Genomic DNA, 21,887 nt, shown 5'->3' on the forward strand with positions numbered 1-21,887 from the left:
CGATTTTTTTTCGTTAAAAGTTCGATTAGTAGATTTTAGTCACTATAAAAACCTTATTATCCAAACATATCTAGATTCACATCTCTGGTTCCAATCATATCTAGATTCACATCTCTGGTTTGATGATGGGATGTTGGGCATAATCTTTGGTCTTCAGCTTTGAAGCGAGCCGATGTAGCCATTAAATTTAAATTTATTTATACTCTGAAACCCGCCTCAGATGGCTATTACAACACATTCGGATACCAATACTTTTATAATTTTGTAACATTTCCCAAGAGTTTATAATCAAATTTTTCCTTCAGAAATAAATTTATTTCGAGCACTAATAATATTTATCTCACATAGTATTCTCTTATTAGATTGCTAAAATTTATTGACTCCAACTGGGAAAAATCTTTAAAGTTGAAATGCAACAAGAAATGGCGAGAATAAAAGGCGGTAACGAAGAGGTTAGTACATTTAATAATTTTTTTTTAGTAACCAATAAAATTGCCATTAGATGTCGCTAATATTTTGAAAAAAATCTCAAAAATATTTGAAATACATCACTCCCCGGGTTCACAAACCATAAACAAAATTAGCGACGCCATAAACCTTCTATAAACGGCGCCTACACACCACCCTTGCGTTTTTTAGGTCATTCAGCAATTGTATTGTTAACAATGCTGTTTCTTTGCTGAAAGAGAGCAGCTGTATTTTGACAGTCGCTCTCAATCGCATGTGATTTTCAATATTTGCGCATTTCGAAGCTTTCTAATATTACCAAGAAAATTTTGTGTAGTGTACGATGGTTGCGCAAAAATAACCAATACATTGTGGAGAAATTAATAAATAATTGGATATTTTGTTAAAAAAGAAAAAGCAATAACCGTGAGTGCGTGCGTCTTATCAATTCCTTGCATAGAACGAACAAAGTGCATTTATTCCATAATCAACTAATTGGAATAATTTGCCTTACCGAATAATCGGACGTTAACATCGTGTGTTTTTCTTATTGATTTTCCGGGTGTCTTTTGGACACATTTAAACAGCCAAAGTGGATAACGTAAAGATTGAAGATTTGGTGGACTCCGATCCCGACATCGAGTTTATCGAAAAAGATAGCGGCATGTCGTCGTTAGGTGGTAGTAAGGATGAAACTCCCGAAAGAAAGACTGTGGCCACTGTAAGATCAAACTCTTTTTTTTCTTCTACACCCAACACATCCCACCCCCTCCCACCATTGAATTCGTTTTTTTTACGATATGTTGTGTGTGTTAATTTTTCCCCCTTTGTTTTATTACAGACAAGTGATAAACCTGCTGTAGAGGATAATTATGATGATGTAAGTAATTACTGATATTTTCCATTATTGATTTCATATAACATATTGGGGAATTTCTTCTATGGTTTCCTTGTTTTTTTTTTTTGGTGGAGGAGAAAACATAACCTCAATTTGCGTAATAGGCCTCTCGGTATTTTGGGTTAATTATAATTGCAAATGCATGCTTGTATTTGTTGACAATTATATGTCCTCATATCAACAATGAAACATTGTTTTGATTCAATATTACCCACATATTTAAAACATGAATGGAAGACGCACTTAATGTTTTGTGAAATGGTAATACTAAGTAGAGAGTAATGGGATCAAGCCAATACACGGAAAAAAAAATTAGTTGTGGTTGAGTCCATCTATGGGGTTAGCGATATTTCTGGTGCATAGTCCTTTTCCTCATTTTTTAAATCGGCTGTAAGTAGCCGATACCTTATCATTGATATGGGAGAAAAGTTCATAAAAACTTCTGGACGATAAAAGTAACAATTAATTCGGCCAAAAAAGCGAGGTGCAAGCTGCACATATGTAAGATGTCGGTATTTAATTCATAAACACATAGTGTAGTAAATATTAATACTTTATATATAAAGTTGATCAGTTTATGCTACGCATAGGGACAGCCCGCTTTCTCATTCAGATTATTCAATGCATTGTGTTACAACTGTGGTAACCTTTTATCGCTGAGTGCTGCCCGGTACTATGTTCCATTCCATTCCATCAATGACAGGACCTCCTTTTTATAGCCGAGTCCGAATGGTGTTTCATATTGCGGTGAAATCACTTAGAGAAGCATTGAACATATTTTGGTGTCCGGTCGAAATTAGAATTAAACCCGCAACCCTATGTATGCAAGGTGGGTATGCGAACAAGGTTGCCGCAGAAATACAAAAAATTACAAAAAAGAAATAAAATTCAAACAAAATTTTCTATAGAAATAAGATGTTGATTTTCTATAGAAATAAAAATTTTGACAAAATTTTCTATAGAAATAAAATTTTGACAAAATTTTCTATAGAAATGAAATTTTGATAAAATTTTCTATAGAAATAAAATTTTGACAAAATTTTCTATAGAATAAAATTTTGACAAAATTTTCTATAGAAATAAAATTTTGACAAAATTTTCTATAGAATAAAATTTTGACAAAATTTTCTATAGAAATAAAATATTGACAACATTTTTTATAGAAATACAACTTTGACAAAATTTTCTATAGAAATAAAATTTTGACAAAATTTTCTATAGAAATAAAATTTTGACAAAATTTTCTATAGAATTAAAATTTGGACAAAATTTTCTATAGATGGCTATGAGGGTTTGGAAAAAAAATTAGTTGCTTTGATTGATTAGTCTGTTACAATTTTTCGGAATAAATTCTGAAACATTTGAAAAACGTCCCACATTCTAAATTTGCTCTGCCAGTATATATTTAGTTTTGGTTTCTTCGATATCAAAATTTTTTATAGAAATAAAATTTTGACAAAATTTTCTATAGAAATAAAAATTTTGACAAAATTTTCTATAGAAATAAAATTTGGACAAAATTTTCTATAGAAATAAAATTTGGACAAAATTTTCTATAGAAATAAAATTTTGACAAAATTTTATTTCTATAGAATAAAATTTTGACAAAATTTTCTATAGAAATAACATTTTGACAAAATTTTCTATAGAAATAACATTTTGACAAAATTTTCTTTAGCAATAACATTTTGACAAAATTTTCTATAGAAATAACATTTTGACAAAATTTTCTATAGAAACAACATTTTGAAAAAATTTTCTACAGAACTAAATTTTTGACAAAATTTTCTATAGAAATAAAATTTTGACAATATTTTCTATAGAAATAAAATTTTGACAAAATTTTTTATAGAAATAAAATTTTGACAAAATTTTCTTTAGAAATAACATTTTGACAAAATTTTCTATAGAAATAAAATTTTGACAAAATGTTCTACAGAAATAAAATTTTGATAAAATCTACAAAAATAAAATTTTGTCTAAATTTTCTATAGAAATAAAATTTTTACAAAATCTTCTATAGAAATAAAATTTTGACAAAATTTTCTATAGAAATAAAATTTGGACAAAATTTTCTATAGAAATAAAATTTGGACAAAATTTTGTATAGAAATGAAATTTTGACATTTTGTATAGAAATAAAATTTTGACAAAATTTTCTATAGAAATAAAATTTTGACAAAATTTTCTGTAGAAATAAAATTTTGACAAAATTTTCTATAGAAATAAAATTTTGACAAAATTTTCTATAGAAATAACATTTTGACAAAACTTTCTGTAGAAATAAAATTTTGACAAAATTTTCTATAGAAATAACATTTTGACAAAATTTTCTATAGAAATAAAATTTTGACAAAATTTTCTGTAAAATTTTGACAAAATTTTCTGTAGAAATAAAATTTTGACAAAATTTTCTATAGAAATAAAATTTTGACAAAATTTTCTATAGAAATAAAATTTTGACAAAATTTTCTATAGAAATAAAATTTGGACAAAATTTTCTATAGAAATAACATTTTGAAGAAATTTTCTATAGAAATAAAATTTTGACAAAATTTTCTGTAGAAATAAAATTTTGACAAAATTTTCTATAGAAATAACGTTTTGAAGAAATTTTCTATAGAAATAAAATTTTGACAACATTTTCGATGGAAATAAAATTTGTAAAGAATTGTTTTTTTTTTTTTTTTATAGAAATAATATTTTGACCGAATTTTCTGTAGAAATAAACAGAATTTATTGCAGAAATAATATTTTGCAAAATAAGATTTTTTTGTTTTGTAGAATTTGGTGAAATTGTCTAAACATTTTGATCGATTAGTTTTTGGCTCGAGTGGCAACAGTGTATGCTAATCATTGCACCATGGTTGCTCTAAAGTTTAAGGTCATGCTACTTTGTAGCAAACTATTGAACACTGCAAAATTGGTATAAAACTTCGACCGTCTTCGTAGTATAAAACTTCGATCGTTTTCGGCCAAAGAGTCCGCTTCGTTTGAGCTCTAATGTCTTCATTGCATAATTTTTCAATCGTACTTGATCAGTATATATTTTAGTTTTGGGTAATTGCACCCGTACTTGCCCTTATACATCCCAATTCTGAACTAACAACTCCCTTGGATCTTTTATTCTCTGTTCGCCTATTCTAAATAAAATCTTCCCGTAGAAATTTCTCTTTACCGGCAAGTTCGTGTTTCACTACCAATTTTGAAAAGGGGGGAATTTTCCCATGAGAAAAACTTTGTATAATGAATGTCAAAAAAGAGATGAACTTGATCCCATATTTTTTTTGATCCCATTTAATCGGATCGAAGGATTTGCACTAAATGTTTGAGTATATAATTGTTAAAGAAAGGTTTGAGTGTATAATAGTCAGGAAAGATTGTTAAAACAATATTTCCTGCACCAAGAAAGTGCCGCTATCTATTTTCCAAGACGATTTTAGTTCGTTCGACCACTTTGTGGTACTTGGTATGATTTTCAGTGAATTTAACTCTAAACATCGTCTTTTAGTGGTTGGCTATGAGGGTTTAGAAGTCACGATCACAAAATTAAACAAATCGGCAATGAAAGATTGACAACAAATGGTGTGGTTCCGGATATACACGTGAGACAATGCTGAAACCATATTCATAGCTTTCATTTTCAGTATGTGTTAATCGCCCGGAATGTAAGCAACATAGTTTTTTTGGCTCTCAATATGTCAAGTTTCGTGTCCACAAAACAGAATTTGCGGACAACTGCTCCAAAGGCATCGACGGAAAGGGTTTTGCATCGAATTGTTATTGGTGATGAAAAGTGGATTGATAGCGACAGGTCTGCATATTTCTTCTTATGAGGAAGAAAGAAATTGTGTTGATTACCAGATTGAATCAAAAGTCGAGTCGTTTTTCGCCGCAGTATCCGTAAGTTTGCCAGAAAGATTAGAAGAAAAATTAGTTGCTTTGATTGATTAGTCTGTTACAATTTTTTCGGAATAAATTCTGAAACATTTGAAAAACGTCCCACATTTTTAATTTGCTCTGCCAGTATATATTTAGTTTTGGTTTCTTCGATATCAATGTCAATTGAATTTTAAAAATGGATAATATATACAATTTTTAGTTTCCAGGTAATCCATTATTTCATTTTCCATATGTTTAAATAAAAGTCCTATATACTCATTACGTTTTAATCAAATTGGTTAAGTCGTCCGTATAGGAGTTTCTGTGATAGAATTATAAGCAGAAATTCTTTTAGAGATTCCCCATATTGCAAGAAATTAATAGTAATTAATTAATTATTTCAATAAATTGTTTTGGATGTGGACACTAATTTTTGTTTTTATATTTCTATTTTATGAAACCCAATAGGAACCTGATGAAACACTTGGTGAGCGCATCATGGGTCTGGCGGAAATGTTCCCACAACCATTGAGGGATTTCACAGGAGGTCTTGTAGATTTTACAACAAACAGTGTAAAAGGCCTTTACAAATTTTCGTGTAATGCCTCGTGGATTTTCTTTACCAGTTCGGTAATACTGTTCGCTCCAGTTATTTTTGAGACAGAACGTGCTCAAATGGAAGAAATGCAAAAAACACAACAGAAACAGGTACTCCTGGGACCAGGATCAGCGATGTCAGCCGTTGGAGCAGCGCCAGAAATGCCATTACTACGATAAAAACCTTAAATACTTAATTAAGATATCTTTGAAATGTAATAATAGCAAACAAACAAAAAACATATAGAATGTTAACAATTCATGAAATTAATAATAATAATAACAACAACAACAAACACACAAAATCAGACAAATACCAATCCTTTTAAACATAAGAATTCCAAATTAAAAACAAGTATCACAATCATTGGTAGAACAGAGATTTAGTTATTTTCTTTTTTCAAAACCACTTTGAAAAATGTGAATTTTCATTTGCGAAATTTGCATAAAACTTTAATGATGTTAATGTTGGTGTGTGATATTAACAAAAAATTCGCTTGTATGACAGCATTTGTTAGTAATAAAACTTCAAGAATACACAACACATAAACAAAAAACAGCATTTCAATAATAAAAAAATGTGTAGTAACTAAAGAATATGACATTAAATTGTATACTAATGTCAACATAAAAAGTAGTGAAACAAAAATTAAGACATAAAACGAAAACAACACTGCTTAAACGGGGTGTAAAGAAAACAATTTCGAAATACACGAAATAATTGTTTGTAGAAACTTTAATACGATGTTTCGAATGTTCGAAAGCCAATTTAAAATTTTACCAAAATATTCGATTTTGTTGTTGCCACATCAACAAAATAATTTTCACTTTTGTTAATATAACTAAAATGTTTTTATATCAATTGTCTTCAAACGACCGCTTAATAAGAATAAAATAAGTAACATTAAATTTTTAATCGTTTGTTTTTAATTTTTTTATAGAACAACCGCCGGTCGCCATAGTAAAGCAACATTTTGGTAGAAAAACTGGGGGAATATAGCCTAATATTTTATCACATAATGGTTGGATATATTTGCAGATATGTGAAGATCAAATTATTTTTAACTTAATTTAGGTATAAAAATAGTTTTCACGATTGTATAGAGAAAAATGCATTTTTTGCAACTTTCTTTTTTTTTAATGTAATTTTTCGAGCCCCTTTTTAGAAATTCTGTAAAGCTAGGCTGGCTGTATGAAGGGAGGGTGTGAAATGCCAGGTGATGTGGAATCTGCAGTCACGATATGAGTGGGCCTCGCTATTGTGACTACACGGCAGGCAAGTACAAGCAGGTGGGATGCTTGAAAGGAGCAGTATATTCTCCTAATTTCATGAGTCCTTTGTCCGTACCCCAAGTGCTGCCGGCAAGCGACTTGAGGACTTTGTTCCTACCGCGGAGCTTTTCACACGTTGCAGTGGCAGTGACCCCGAGAATCTTGGGGTAATTTGTGGTCGGAATTATTTCGCCGTCGACTCTGACATTCAACTGCCTGCGTACTTCCGCCGTCCATGTAGTGAATAGTGAGGATTTGGTAAGAGATATCCTCAAATTTCTTGCAGTGAAATAACTGGTAAGATCAGCGAGGTAGACATTCAATCGATCGCAAATGTCATCAACAATGGGCCCGGATGTCATGCAATCATCTGCATATGATACAATCTCGACGCCGTCAGGAGGGGGTGGAATCGAGGACAGGTAGAGATTAAACAGTGCCGGAGATATACCCCACCCTGGGGAACTCCCTGTTTAACTCTACGGGGTTTTGACTTCCTGTCCCTGAATTCCATGTACGACTGGCGTTCGCACAAATAATTCAGAACCCAACGCTTGGTTCCTGCCGGCAGGGACGTATTCTCGATGTCCTCGAATAGTATGGCATGGTTGACCATATCGAATGCCTTCGATAGGTCAAGCGTAGCCCAATATTTCAGGTCCGCTTGGACTATTCAGTCCATTGTGATACCAAGAATTGGACTTCTCTCTTATGACTGAGTGCTGTCCGATTCTATGTTTAGCCCAATGACAAGGACCCTCCTTTTTATGGTCGACACATTGCGGTGAAACCACTTAAAGAAGCTTTGAAACACTCGGGAATGACATCAGCATTAGAGGAGAAAATCAGCCGCTGAAAGATAGGTAGAGGTTGAACAGTGCTAGAGATATTTCCCTAACTCGATGTTTCACCGTAGTAAGATTTGACTTGCTCTCTCTCAATTCCAAATATGACTGGCAGCCGCTCAAATAATTAAGAACTTAACGTTTCGTTCCTGTCGGCAGAGACGTGTTTCCGATATCCTCGAAATTGATGGCATAGCTGGCTTCTTCAAGCTGCTTTTGCTGGACTTTACTCTTCTAGTCGTTGCCTAAGAGTGAATGCCCTTGTTCATGAAGGACTTTTTTTTTGGATTCATTTTATTTCATATTTTAAATTTACAATATGTACATTTTGAGGTCTCAGCGCCTTAAGGCTTTAAAGAGACCAAACCATGGCAACTTTAACTAATATTTAACGATTCCATAAAAAGAAATTCTATATAATTTACATAATATTTGGATTACAAAAGCATTGTCAAATTATCTAATAAATATGACTTTAGTTTATTTTTAAATGAAGATATAATACAAATGTTTTTTAATCTGCCTGGCAAGTTATTGTATTCAGTAGGACCGGCAAATGATATTCTTTGCTTGGTTAAATCTATCCGACAACGTGCTACATTCAAATTACTGGATTGTCTAGTTACTCTCCCTGTTCTGGTAAAATTTTGATCAAATTGTAACGATCTTGTGTTTAATCTATGTACAGATTTGAACATATATAACAATAACTGCTGCTTATATAAACCACGAATTGGCAATATATTTTTAGCATGATTTTTATATAAAAGTGTTGTTGGATAACGCAGTGGCAAATTGTAGACAACTTTTAAGGCTTTGTTCTGGGCGGACTGTAGCTCCTTTAAAGTTCTCGTTGAACGATGTGCATAAATTATAGGTAAATATGTCAAGTGAGAATGGATAAGTGAGTGATATATCATCAGTTTTGTATCAGTAGTTAAAATATTTCTAAACTTATGCAAAATTCCAGTGGCTGATGATACTTTTGCCTTTACACTTTTTATGTGCTCATCCCAAAGAAAATTGCTACACAAATTCACTCCTAAATATTTGACCGTCTTAGACTCTTGAATAGTTTCTCCATTAATTGGAGCAGTCATCTCTCCAGTTTCTCTTACATTTGTGGTAAACCTAATGAACTTAGTTTTTGATGAGTTCAAAATAAGTTTATTTAATCGAGCATACTCCGACAATATTGATGCGTCGACCAACAGATTTTTTCTGCACATAAGACATACCTCAAGTATTCCCAGATCTGACTGCTGCTCCATTAACATATGTTGCTGTAATGATCACTAGTATCTGGCACAAGGGAGATAAGCCTATTCTGTTCATTATATTGTTTTTCTTGTTTTAAGAGTTTGATAAATATGAGGCGATCATCTATAAGTTTATCGTTTGACCACTGGCGCTGCTGTATATTCTAAAACCTTTTGTTGATGTAAGATTTTTTTCAAATGTAGAATGGAAGTGCGACCTTTTCTTGATATTACTTCAGATAATCGTAAAAATGATGCGCGCAGGAAATCATTAATTTTTGGCAATTCCTTCTTGTCACCAAGGACCATTCCACGTTTATAATAAACTTTGCAACATTTTATAGTGCTATGTATGTATTCGCCTAAGAATTTCGTATTTTGTGGAGATTGTGTTATTTTTCTTTGTCGGTGAAAGGCATTGTAATTAGAATAAAAAAATAGAATATTCGCCCTTTTGGAAAATTTAGAAACGACTTTTTGAGTTTTCGACATTTACAAAACTTCGAAAACCTCGAAATGTTGTATCATTTATTTGGACAGTAGGTTTTAATCGATATCGAAAATTTGTACACGAAAGACAATAAAACAAATTTACATTTACAATCGAAATAAACGATATTTTAAGCGTTATATCTTTATCATGACAACGAAGTAGTGAGTATATAAAAAAAAGAATTTAACAAAATATGTTCAAAATAATGTATAAAAGTGTATGTTCCAGACATTTCAACATTTTCAATTGTAACAAAAAAAAAACTGAATAATAATCGTCAAGAAACGAGAGCGAGTAAATTACGCCAAAACATGATTAATTAATGGTGTCGTATTTTGACGCATTACCGTTGACATTACAGCCTCTGTGGCGACGATTGAAATATTGGAATTTATACGTCTAAATTTGTGCCACTCTTTGCAATCATCTGTAGAAGACACAAGATATATTTTTTGGTTCTTTTTGGGAGGTGGTGGATTTTTTAAATGAACAATTCCTCCCGATAGTTCAATAATGGCTGCAATAAAATAATATAATCAAAAATTAGTTTTCTTCTCAAAGTATTTTTTAGTTTTCAAAATACCTTGTATTTCTGTTGGACTTGGTTTTATGTTTGATGTCATTATAAATTCGCATCCATGTAATATGCCCTTTTTATCTTGTTGTCTTTGTTTCAATGATTCTTCTATGCTAAATTTGTGTTTTTTCTCGAATACTGGATCTTTAAATAAAAATTTATCTACTGACGGAATGCACTTTCCCGTTTTGGTATTATTAATTTCGTCAAGCCACTGTGACGTGACTATGGGAATGCCTCGAGCCACAGCTAGTAGGAACTTAAATGTACGGAATGCTTTATCCATTACCAGAATATGGCTATCCTTGGGATCTTTGGCCACAGCCCATTGACCTGAAATAACGATTCAATGATAATTGAAGAAATTCAATTAATTTTATTTTTTGTAAAACTACCTTTAGATTTGGCACTTAATTCATTAAATCTTTCTGGTTCGACCATAGTTATGGATATTAAAGGCCTCGAAGGTATTGATGACGAATATGATGAATTAGAAGAATCCTGTGATATCTGAAAATAATTGGGAGATATAATTATAGGTCTAAGGTTAATCACGCATTCAAAGCTTTCTCTAAAGTTTAATGGTTTCATTTGCACAGTCCAGAAGATGAGAAAATTTTCAAGAAATTTTCTTACGGTTTGTAATGATGAATTCCAATGCATGTACACTAAAACCTCTCAAAAGTGGACGTCCACATATAGGATGTGTCCAGTTATGAGAGGTTAATTTTATTGTGTTAATATATGTAGCTATCGTCTCACGACAATTGTCCACTTTTGAGAGGTATCCGGTTTCCAAAGTGTCCACGTTTTGGAGGTTTCACTGAATTTCATCTACACAATAAAGTTGAGGCAAATAGGGACTACTGACTGACTAATAGGGTAAGTGCAGCAAATGTGGTATACCCCATTTGTTTTTCGATAGCCAAGTTTTTTATTTTTGTCCCACGAGGCTAAGATTTTATCACATTAATTTTACTAGTGTTAGCCATCCACGCAACTATGAAACAAAAATAAGAAACCCATAGTTTCAGATATATTTGCGAATTTTTTAAAAAACTCATTAAGCAGGAATTCGTAAAATGTGTAGGTAGATTTTTTTGTAAAAAATAAATGTATCATATATATTGCAATTGCATATATTTTATTTTTATTTAGTACTCGTCAGTTATTTACATCCGAAAATTAATAAATTGAAAATATACCTTCACACAAAACGAAATGATTAAGAACCACAAAAAAAAAAGTAGTGAAATGATTTTTTTTTTGGATCCGAAAGTGGTGAAAAATTGGCGCAGAAGCGACGAATTTAACATGGCCCAGCGAAAACTAGGTAACCACATCACATTACAATTTGCATTACCAGTAGTAAAGGTGACATTACACATTGCATTACGTTGCAATGATTTATAATGACTAACTTGTAATGACAATAATAAATACTTCTTGGTAATTTTAGAATTGCTATTCTCAACATGTAATGCATTTGGCTGCTAATGACTTAATAAAATTAGGTATAATTATTCAAATAATTGAGCACTTACTTAAAAAAACTCAAAAAGTTAAGGAATATTCTTCATGAATATTTCATAATAATTGTGTTTTAAATTAATGACATTACCATAATATGTTTTAAATAAATGCTTTATTATACCTCATTCCCATTACACTTTCAAAATCGACTTTAACTAGATTTCAACTGCCATTTGCCTTATAAAATTAAATCCACTTTTAGTAGATTTCGAACCTAATGTGGTCTATTAGGTTTATTATAAAGTATAATACGAATCAAACTCCCTTAAACAACCCACTTTTATTTCTATTTTAAGTGTGAAATTAATTTGCGTGTAATCTTATTTAGATGACTTGTTACATTTTTGTTTATTTCTGCAATATACGTTTCTATTCAAGTAGTGTTCATATTACAGCATTACTCGCCATATTTTGATCCATTGTAATCGGTTAGAGAAGTCAATATTTTCTAGATTTGCAATCTTTGGTATATTTACGAATAAGTGATTACATATTAGGTGATTATATGCTTTAAAAGCACTACTTATTTCATGGACGAAGGTATGCCTGGGGAGAAGTACTTTCCTCCTAGGACATGCGTGTGTAAATGTAATCCGGAGCGATGTCAATAAATAAGTGGTTATTAATTTTTAAATAGGCTTATCTACAAGCTTACCGGGTAATGAGAGTTTTTGCTGGGGGACTTGTCATAAGACGGATGTCCACCATTTCAATAGTCGTTGTACTGAATTTGCATCGAAATGAAAATTTGGTCTCCGGTTGCTATATGAATCTAAATCGGGCGATAGATATATGGAAGCTATATCTAAATCCATTCATTGTACTCTTTGTGCAAAACTTGAAGGATATAAAGGCAAAATTCTGGCCACTAGGGCCAATTGAATCTATATCAGGCGAAATATATATATTGGAGCTATATTTAAATCTGAACCGATTTTAACCAAATTTGGCATGGATAGCTATTATATTAATTCTACTCTCTGCGCATAGCCTCATATAAATCGATGTAAAATATTGGCCTCTATGATCATATGAGTCTAAATCGGGCGAAAGATATATATGGGACCTATATCATAATCTGAACCGATTTCAACCAAATTGAGCAAGGAATGGTAGAATATTAATTCGACTCTCCGTGCAAAATTTTCCATGAATCGGTGTTAAAATTTGGCCTCTACGGTCATATGATTCAAAATAGGGCGGAAGATATATATGGGACCTATATCATAATCTGAACCGATTTCAACCAAATTGAGCAAGGAATGGTAGAATATTAATTCGAATCTCTGTGCAAAATTTTACATGAATCGGTGGTAAAATTTAACATCTACGGTCATATGAGTCAAAATCGGGCGAAAGACATATATGGGAGAAGTTCACCAATGTGGTATAACAATGGACTGAATAGTCTAAGTGAGCCTGATACATCGGGCTGCCACCAAACCTAACCTACACTACTAATTGTATTGCTAGTGAAAATTTTCAAGCAAATTAGGGTAAAACTCTGACTTCTGGGACCATATAAGTGCATATCGGGCAAAAGATATATATGGGAGCTATATCTAAATCTGAACCGATTTGGCTGATATTTTGCAAGTTTTTCGAGCCTCATAAAATATTCGGATGTACGGAACAAACACGCCAATTATGACCAGATCGGTGATAAATATATATGGCAGCTATATCTAAATCTGAACCGATTTTTTCCAAAAACAATAGCGATTGTCTTTGTCCCGAAAAAAGACCCTATGCCAAATTTGAGGACGATCAGACTTACACTGCGACATGTACTTTGCACACAAAAATACATAAACAGTCGGACGGACAGACAGACAGACGGACATAACTAAATCGACTCAGACTTCAATTCTAGGACGATCGGTACTGACTTGTCCTTCTTGGCGTTACATACAAATGCACAAACTTATACCCTGTACCACAGTAGTGATGAAGGGTATAAAAAGTTAAAAATACTCATTGAAAATAAGAAAAAAGCGAGTTGTAAAAAATTGAATTAAAAGAACATCCTACGAAGTTAAAATAAAGAACATCTTTGGGAGGACATTTTTGGAAGTGTTTTTAAAAATGTGCCTTTGGAACAACTTCCAATTTTTTTGCTGGGTAATAAAATCAAGTTATTCAAGAATTGCAATATGCAGTTGTTTCAATATTAATTAGTATTCTGTCTTTTTATTAAAACAAATGAAATTCAGTAAGATATTAATACAGAGTACCAAAACAAAAATTATTTAGAAAACAAAACAAAAAACAAAGGCAATAAAAATAAACCAAATTACTTCAATATGTATAAAAAAGATAAACATTAAGTAAAAGGAACATTTAATTTTGGTAAAAATGACATGGCACACACACAAAATGCACGATTAACGATTATTCTATGAAGTAAATCGAAAAATGTTATACATATAAATGGTGGATGTATAAGGTGTGATATATATGCATTTACGTAAAATGTTTACTTACTGTACGCTTAGCTCTTTTCCGTTCGATAGTGTGGTGTTGTGGTTGATCAGGCAATTCTGATTTACGTTTACGTTCCGGTTTTTTGACAGGGGCTTCTTTTTGCACAGAACGGGCACGTGTTCCTGTAGTACTTGTATCTAATGCAAAAAAAAAATACAAGAAATTAATCAAATTGGTGTACAAATTCACGGTTATTGTCGTCAATGTTGCTTATGGTTGATTTTCGTCAATATTTTGGTTGCCATAAATATTTGGTTTTATGAAAATTCATTTATCATAAATGTTTATAGGAAATAATATAGAATTCACAACAAATCAGAAATGCTTGATAACATTTCAAGCAAACTTTGAGAGCATCCCAAATTTTTTGTAAAGGAATCTTTGTGGTCGACTCAAAAGAAAAACTCAACAACAGCCATAAAAAAGCAATTTTGTCTGTTGAAAGAGGTAAATCAGTATCGTTTGATATTTCGACTACAAGTACAAGTGCGTACCCTCAGATTTACCATAGTAATATTTTCAGCATATTCCTCTAATCAAAAATTGATTTTCGACCTTTGTACCCTAGCCAGAAAAAAGGAAGATGATTTTGTTAACACTCGTCCTATGTTTGGAGAAAGTAATTAAATTAGAGGGCATGGCAATGTCCTTAAACGATAAATTTCAACATTTCATACAACAGTCTACTTTCAGACTTTTTAGCAGCAATTTCAGATGTGTTTTGTTTTAATCAAACAATTATGATAGCAATAACTCGTCAACCGAAAAACGTTTCCCAAGTTAGTCACGGTTGCCACTCGAGCAAAAAAAAAATCTACCAACATTTGGAGAAAATTTTATCAAAGAACTACCAAACAAAAAATCTTATTTTGTAAACTTTTATTTCAATAAAAAATTTTATTTCTATTGAAAATTTTGCGAGATTTTATTCCTATAGAAAATTTTGTCAACATTTTATTTCTAAAGAAAATTTTGTCAAAATTTTATTTTATAGAACATTTTGTCAAAATTTTATTTCTATAGAGAATTTTGTCAAAATTTTATTTCTATAGAAAATTTTGTCAAAATTTTATTTCTATAGAAAATTTTGTCAAAATTTTATTTCTATAGAAAATTTTGTCAAAATTTTATTTCTCTACAAAATTTTTATTTTGTAAACTTTTATTTCAATAAAAAATTTTATTTCTATTGAAAATTTTGCGAAATTTTATTCCTATAGAAAATTTTGTCAACATTTTATTTCTAAAGAAAATTTTGTCAAAATTTTATTTTATAGAAAATTTTGTCAAAATTTTATTTCTATAGAGAATTTTGTCAAAATTTTATTTCTATAGAAAATTTTGTCAAAATTTTATTTCTATAGAAAATTTTGTCAAAATTTTATTTCTATAGAAAATTTTGTCAAAATTTTATTTCTATAGAAAATTTTATTTTTATTGAACATTATTTTGTCCAAATTTAATTTTTATTGAAAATTTGTGAAGAGGAAATTTCAAGAATTCTACCAATCTACCATTTTTGGTAAAATTCCACCAACTGTGGCAACCCACAATACGGACTAAAATCAACGTGCAGTTGCAACAGCAACAAAATCCCATTTTCAAAGTTGTGACGACAACAAAGGAGTAAAGGAAAAGATTTCTACATCATTGGAACTTACATTGCTGTGTTGATATTGAATCTGTATCTGTTTCAGCTACATCGGCATCTTTGTTTATAGATTTTAAACGTGTACTACTTCGAGTCGATTTCACAGACGTCTCTTCTTTTTCTTTCTGTAGAACTATTTTCTCTTCTTTTTCTTTTTGTTTCTTTTGAGCTGGTTTCTCTTCTTTTTCTTTTAGTTTCTGTTGAACTATTTTCTCCTCCTTCGAGTCTTTTTCTAAATCTTGAGATTTTTCCGTCTTCTTTCGTTTAGGTGGTCTTCCCCGTTTGGTAGGCTTCTCCTCCTTTTCCTTCTCCTTCGGCTCCTCCTTGATCGAAGATTTTGATTGTTCACTTTTCTGTTTTCGTAAACTTTTTTGTGTTTCCTCATTAACAATTTTTCTCTTTTCGTACTCTCTATCTCGTAACGCATGGCGTTCATCACGACTGAGAGTCGAGCTTGATTTGCTCGATTTTTCCACATTATTATTTGTTTGGTCATTACCAAAGGATATATTGAATTTGTATTCTTTGCAAGCATCCTTAGCAGCTTTCTGATCATTGGTTAACTTTGGTTTCCTATCTAAACGCGTATTATTGTCATATTTCAAATGTGGTAAAAGTCTATCAAAATCTTTAGAATCTTTTGGCATATTTAATAACTGCACCAAACAATTGTCCTTTGATACAGATTCAGATTCCTCGAAATCTCCATCATCGTCTGTATCTTCGCCAAATAGTTTTTTATTCTTCACTGCCAAAATGTGTTTCTTCAAATCGTCTGCTTTGGAGAATTGCATATGATCTTTGATTAATTGTGGTGTACACATCAGTAAATCCATATCGGAATCTGTAGATGTTGTACTGGCTGATGAGGTGGTCTTTCGAACAGCACTAAATGTTCTCTCTGGCATTTTGAAAGAACTGAAATTGTCTTTCTTGGGTGTTCTTTCCATTGCGGCAAAAAATGAAGCTGGATTTTTATCTCCTGTTCGGTCTTCCAACAATGTGGAGTTAAAATAATTATTCGTTAAGGATTTGGTTGTTGCCTTTGCAGACTTAGGTGGTGGTGGTACAAAGGCCTGTGTTAAAATATCATCTTCTTCATCTGCCATAACATCCGATATTGGTAAATTATTGATTTCTTCGTGTATGTTATTAGTTGTTGCCGGAACATCTAATACAACAGTAGATTCATTTCTCTGATCCTCCTTTTTGTGTTGACTACTTGTACGCGAAGACGTAGAAGTGGAGGAATGCCGTGAGCTAGCTGAAATATATGGAGGAAAATTAAATACAAATTCGATCAAAATTCTTAATAATATAAATTAGTTAATGGATCCACCTATAAGACCACAAGGACTTTTCACAGAAATTCGATTTTTTTTTGACAGATATTTTCTATCGATATAAACTAGGTCATAAAATATTTTAGTGAACAAAGTATAAAATTGAAGACGACTTTGGCAATTTATTTTGACAAAGAGACACATATAACTTTTTTAACATTTCTGTTGTAATCTTTTTTCCTGTTCAATTTTATTTACTCCCGGCTCAGTTCTCCCTGTTGAAAAGGGGGTTCGCATCCCTAAATTGCGTTAAACATAAACATAAAATTATTTTGACTAAGCGTTGACTTATTAAACGAAATTTTCAAAAAAATTGTAAATATTGGCTCGATCTGAATTTTGCTGATTTTGTTTTATATTTTTACGAAAGTAAAAAATACTGGGACCGTGTTTCCAAGACATTAATTCTCTATATTGTTTCCTTCGTGGCTTATATAATACTAGGGTTTAATACTAAGAATTAGTGCGAATTACAAAGTTATTTTTAAAAATTTCTACTCACTTTCATTGGAGGCAAATAGTTGAGTCGGTGGCATTTCACCAATTGGCTCAATTCTTCCCGGTTGCATATTTTCTTTATCACTTAATGTTAGGAAGTTCTCATCGTCTTTGCCCTCGAAAATATTCTTTTCTTTAGGTAGTTTTCCTTTATTGTTTGGTTTCTTGGCATTAGAATTCGAAGCAGGGAATAATTGTGTTGCCACATAATCTTCTTCATCTTCCAAAGCAATAGGTGCATCATTTTCCAAGATATCTAAATTGTCTGCCATAGCATTATTTTCAAGTAGATCTGTTGGAGCTGCAACTTGTGGATTATCGAAGGCCTGACAATCAAATAAATCGGGAGTGGTACAATTCAAATCATTTTCCTGATTATTTGAATTTGTTGTTTTATTTGCAAACCAATTTATTTTGGCCACTTCTTTGTCATTATCGTCAAGTAAAGGCGGTGCAGTTGTATTTAAGCTGCCTTCTTTCTGTGATGAGGGTAGGTTTACACAGCTTCCATTCAATAGTACTGTACTGTGTCTGATTAAAGGAATAACTTGCGATTGCATTGAAATGCTCTGCTCTTCCTCCCCAAAACCATCATTATAATCTTGGGTACATATTCGAATTTGGCTTCCACTAGCTGCATCATCATCACCATCGTCAGAGTCATTTAAGTCTACCGATTTTTCTTCCAGCGGCTTCAAACCTTTAACAATATTTGGCTGTGGCCGTTTTCCATCATTCATTATAACGTCCTGTGTTTCTGGTATACAAAAGTCGTCATCCCCATCCTCAGTTGATATATTAAAATTGATACCGGACTTAGTTTTATTTTCATCTGGTATACTTTCAGCTATTGATAGATTCGAAGCCAGTGAAGCTCTTCCCCCACAATATTGTGTTTCAGGTATGATAAAACTATCACTAGGGCCTTTTTTATTATGTGAATTATTTAGCAAACTTCTACGACTAGTGGATAGGTCTTCGGTTTCCGGTACAGTAAAACTTGAACTGGCTCTCGATGTCAACGATGGTCTAGATGGGGGAGGCAATGTAGGTATAAGGAAATTCCCATTTTTATTATTGGCCGTGTTGCTGTTTCTACGCTTTACTCGTGTTTCCCTTTGTGAGGTTGTCTCCGGACTTGAAATAAAAATGTCGGATGTATTTTTATTGTGATCTCCAAAGCCACTGCTGTCATGGGACTGTAAAGATAAAATTGATTAGAAATAATATTAAAAAAAACGTTGGATTTAGTTACTATACAGAAATAAAAAATTTATGAAATTCGTAAAATAAACAATATGAAAATAATATTCGGCGATGGCATGTTTTAAATAAAGGTAGAAATACATACCATGCGTTCAATGAGTACAATGCGTCCGATGATTGAAGAGTTGAAATTTCTCTTTGAAATCAAAAGCTCGAATAGTCTGCCGCAAATAAAAAATCAACCCTTTCATCAACGCACGGATTGACGCATGGTATGTAATTCTACCTTAAGGGAGTGGGATTGTCGACGCTAGGAATCTTCAGTCTTTAAATTTGATTGACTGAATTATATACTTAGTATATCCCCATCCTGTGATGAAGAGTATAAAAAGTGACAGTGAGCATATTGCGAACGTAGTATCAGATAATATTAAGAGTTCCCAAAGAAAACGATACAAACTAAACAACCCAGTCACCCCCACCCCTATGTAAAATTACGCATTTACTTACCAATTCTAGTTGTTCATGATAAAATCGAATACATGTTAGGCCTAGCTTCATTTCATCACCGCTCTTCACACACATCTTGCGCATAGCCTTCAAACGCTCACCATTGAGGAATGTGCCATGAGAACTAAACAAATCGAACACATATACATCTCCGCTACCAGTCACCTCCACAGCGCAATGCTTCTCATCCACATCCTATAAAAGCATAAACAATTGATATCACATATCAAGCCATGAGTTGGAGATAGAAGCGTACCTCATTTTCGATGTTAAAAATGTTATAGTTGCCTTTGGGTAAATGTCTGCCAAACAAATAAATCAGGCCCGCTTCCAGACCGCGCCGATGACCACTTATTTCCACAAACATTTGGGAGCCCTAATAGAAAAAAAAATAAATCAATTTATTATTTATAATTCCGTATATTTGCTTACATTTGCAGACACATTTATATTTTCCATTAAAATTTGATTGATTTGTTTCGTGGTCTAGTAATGTTTTTTATATCTTTTTTGTCGTGGCGGTATTTTTCACATAACTTTTTTCTGTTTATTGATTACAGTAGGCTTGTTGTTTTATGTTTGAGAATTTAATTTGGTGGCGTCGAAAGCGATTTTGTTATCGATAACGAATATTGTACAAAAATCTAAAGCGGACCTTATGCGCTTTATAGACTATCAGTTATTCCGGACGACAGTGCTCGTGTCGAACATATCCCATATATTGTGCACATATAAGTTAAGTCCGAAGGCATAATCGATACTGCTGCATGTTTATGGGATCGATAACACATTTACCGATTATTTAGTCATCGCTGACATGTCGTATCGATCCGACACACTGTAAGATTCTTTACAAACACCGACATTCCGTCCGGAATAACTGATAGTCTGTAAAGCGCATTATGCGCTTTACAGACTATCAGTTATTCCGGACGACAGTGCTCGTGTCGAACATATCCCATATATTGTGCACATTATAAGTTAAGTCCGAAGGCATAATCGATACTGCTGCATGTTAATGGGATCGATAACACATTTGCCGATTATTTAATCATCGCCGACAAGTCGTATCGATCCGACACACTATACGATTCTTTACAAACACCGACATTCCGTCCGGAATAACTGATAGTCTGTAAAGCGCATTAGGGCACCTTATACGGTCGGATAAACCCTGCGACACAACACGTTGCGGCGACAAATCCGCTAGTATAAAGCCATGTTCGCATGTTGCGGGGACGTGTTGGCATAAAATCAAGCAAAGACCATTAATAAAGAAGACGTGAATTGGCCTTTGATAGTGTTAGTAATAGAAAACGGAGATTAATCTCATACTTCTTGGAAAAGCGCTCCGAACTTACTGGTTTGATGCAGACAATTTTTATTTAGCTATTTTCTCCAAAATTTCAAGCAAATTTCTGTGTCGGTTGCACTAAATTATTAATAAAATGGTTCACGAAGTGTTTTTGTTCGTTTAAGAGTTAAAAAAATTGCTAAAACAAGCGAATTAAGTTTTCTTACGAATGCAAAATGAAAAGAGAAACCGAAAAAAGTTGCAATGTCTCATGGAACATGTATGATATTAATCTCTGTTTCTTCAAGAAAAAGAGGAAGAACAAGCTTATCTCACGTCTTCTTTATTAATTGTCTTTGGGCACAAGTCTTCACGTGTAAGGGGATGTTCGCCAAACATTAGCAACAACAAATTTATTTTCATAATTAAAACAAGCATTTCTGCAATGAAATTAATGAGGGACCGCTAATTCAGCTTGGAATTTTTATTGTTTCTTTCATTTTTACTAAAAAATGGCTTTACACACCTAACTCTTCGTCCATCTTCATTGTTTGTGTTTATGCCCTGCCAACATTTTTTGAATTTGGGGGCGCTTCTGAGAATCCCCACTACGTCGAAAACAGTCGTACACGATATCCAAAACTCCTCGGAAAAGCGCCGTCACTATTGAGAAGTTGTACCACGCCAAGTTACTACAAAAAAGTATCGCATGAGTGCAATTATTAGGAGCCCTTCTGGATACATTTAGAAGGACGCCAATAAGAGCCCCTTCAAACAATCAGACAAAGTGCATTTTAAGATAGTTGTAAAAGAATCATTGTGGTCAAGTAAAACACGGTTGTTTAGATATTTATTAATTTTATGAAACATTTATAAATTCTCATAAATATAACATTTATACGACTATCACATCACATTTAACACATTTTTATGCATTAATAAGAGATTGATGTTGAGTTACAAGTTGTAAGTTAAATGTTGTAGCGTCTATCAGCCAGTACTTTTATTCCCAATGGAGGCAGCGTGTCTGGAAAAATATTTGAAAAGCTATCACTTTATTCCATTTGGAAAGTCAAAAATTGTTCACCAATTTACTTTT

At 32.3% G+C, this 21,887-nt stretch overlaps 3 protein-coding genes across 4 annotated transcripts; 1 reads left to right on the forward strand and 2 right to left on the reverse strand.

Moving 5' to 3' along the window:
* Nucleotides 1-712: 712 nt before the first annotated feature.
* On the forward strand, nucleotides 713-6,740 carry mge (translocase of outer mitochondrial membrane 22 homolog mge). 2 transcript variants are annotated; one of them, XM_075308118.1, is made up of 4 exons: nucleotides 713-873; nucleotides 1,035-1,168; nucleotides 1,289-1,327; nucleotides 5,696-6,740. In XM_075308118.1, the coding sequence occupies exons 2-4, from the start codon at nucleotides 1,112-1,114 to the stop codon at nucleotides 6,002-6,004; spliced, it is 405 nt and encodes a 134-aa protein (XP_075164233.1). In that variant the 5' UTR covers nucleotides 713-873; nucleotides 1,035-1,111; the 3' UTR covers nucleotides 6,005-6,740. The 2 variants fall into 2 exon arrangements, with proteins under 2 accessions (XP_075164233.1, XP_075164232.1); XM_075308117.1 differs by having other exon boundaries at nucleotides 729-1,168.
* A 1,638-nt stretch (nucleotides 6,741-8,378) lies between these two features.
* LOC142235980 (uncharacterized) lies at nucleotides 8,379-9,218 on the reverse strand. The gene has a single exon (XM_075307230.1). It carries the CDS (start codon nucleotides 9,216-9,218, stop codon nucleotides 8,379-8,381), a length of 840 nt encoding a protein of 279 aa, XP_075163345.1.
* Nucleotides 9,219-9,674: 456 nt separating this feature from the next.
* Nucleotides 9,675-20,094, reverse strand: mu2 (mutator 2). The gene is made up of 9 exons (XM_075308116.1): nucleotides 19,927-20,094; nucleotides 19,751-19,870; nucleotides 19,495-19,689; nucleotides 17,783-18,977; nucleotides 15,948-17,201; nucleotides 14,288-14,424; nucleotides 10,666-10,780; nucleotides 10,277-10,603; nucleotides 9,675-10,210 (listed from the first exon to the last, which is right to left on the reverse strand). The coding sequence occupies exons 1-9, from the start codon at nucleotides 19,951-19,953 to the stop codon at nucleotides 9,993-9,995; spliced, it is 3,588 nt and encodes a 1,195-aa protein (XP_075164231.1). The 5' UTR covers nucleotides 19,954-20,094; the 3' UTR covers nucleotides 9,675-9,992.
* Between the last annotated feature and the right edge of the window lie 1,793 nt (nucleotides 20,095-21,887).

This window comes from Haematobia irritans, chromosome 4 (genome assembly GCF_050003625.1).
Source record: "Haematobia irritans isolate KBUSLIRL chromosome 4, ASM5000362v1, whole genome shotgun sequence".
NCBI lineage: Eukaryota > Metazoa > Arthropoda > Insecta > Diptera > Muscidae > Haematobia > Haematobia irritans.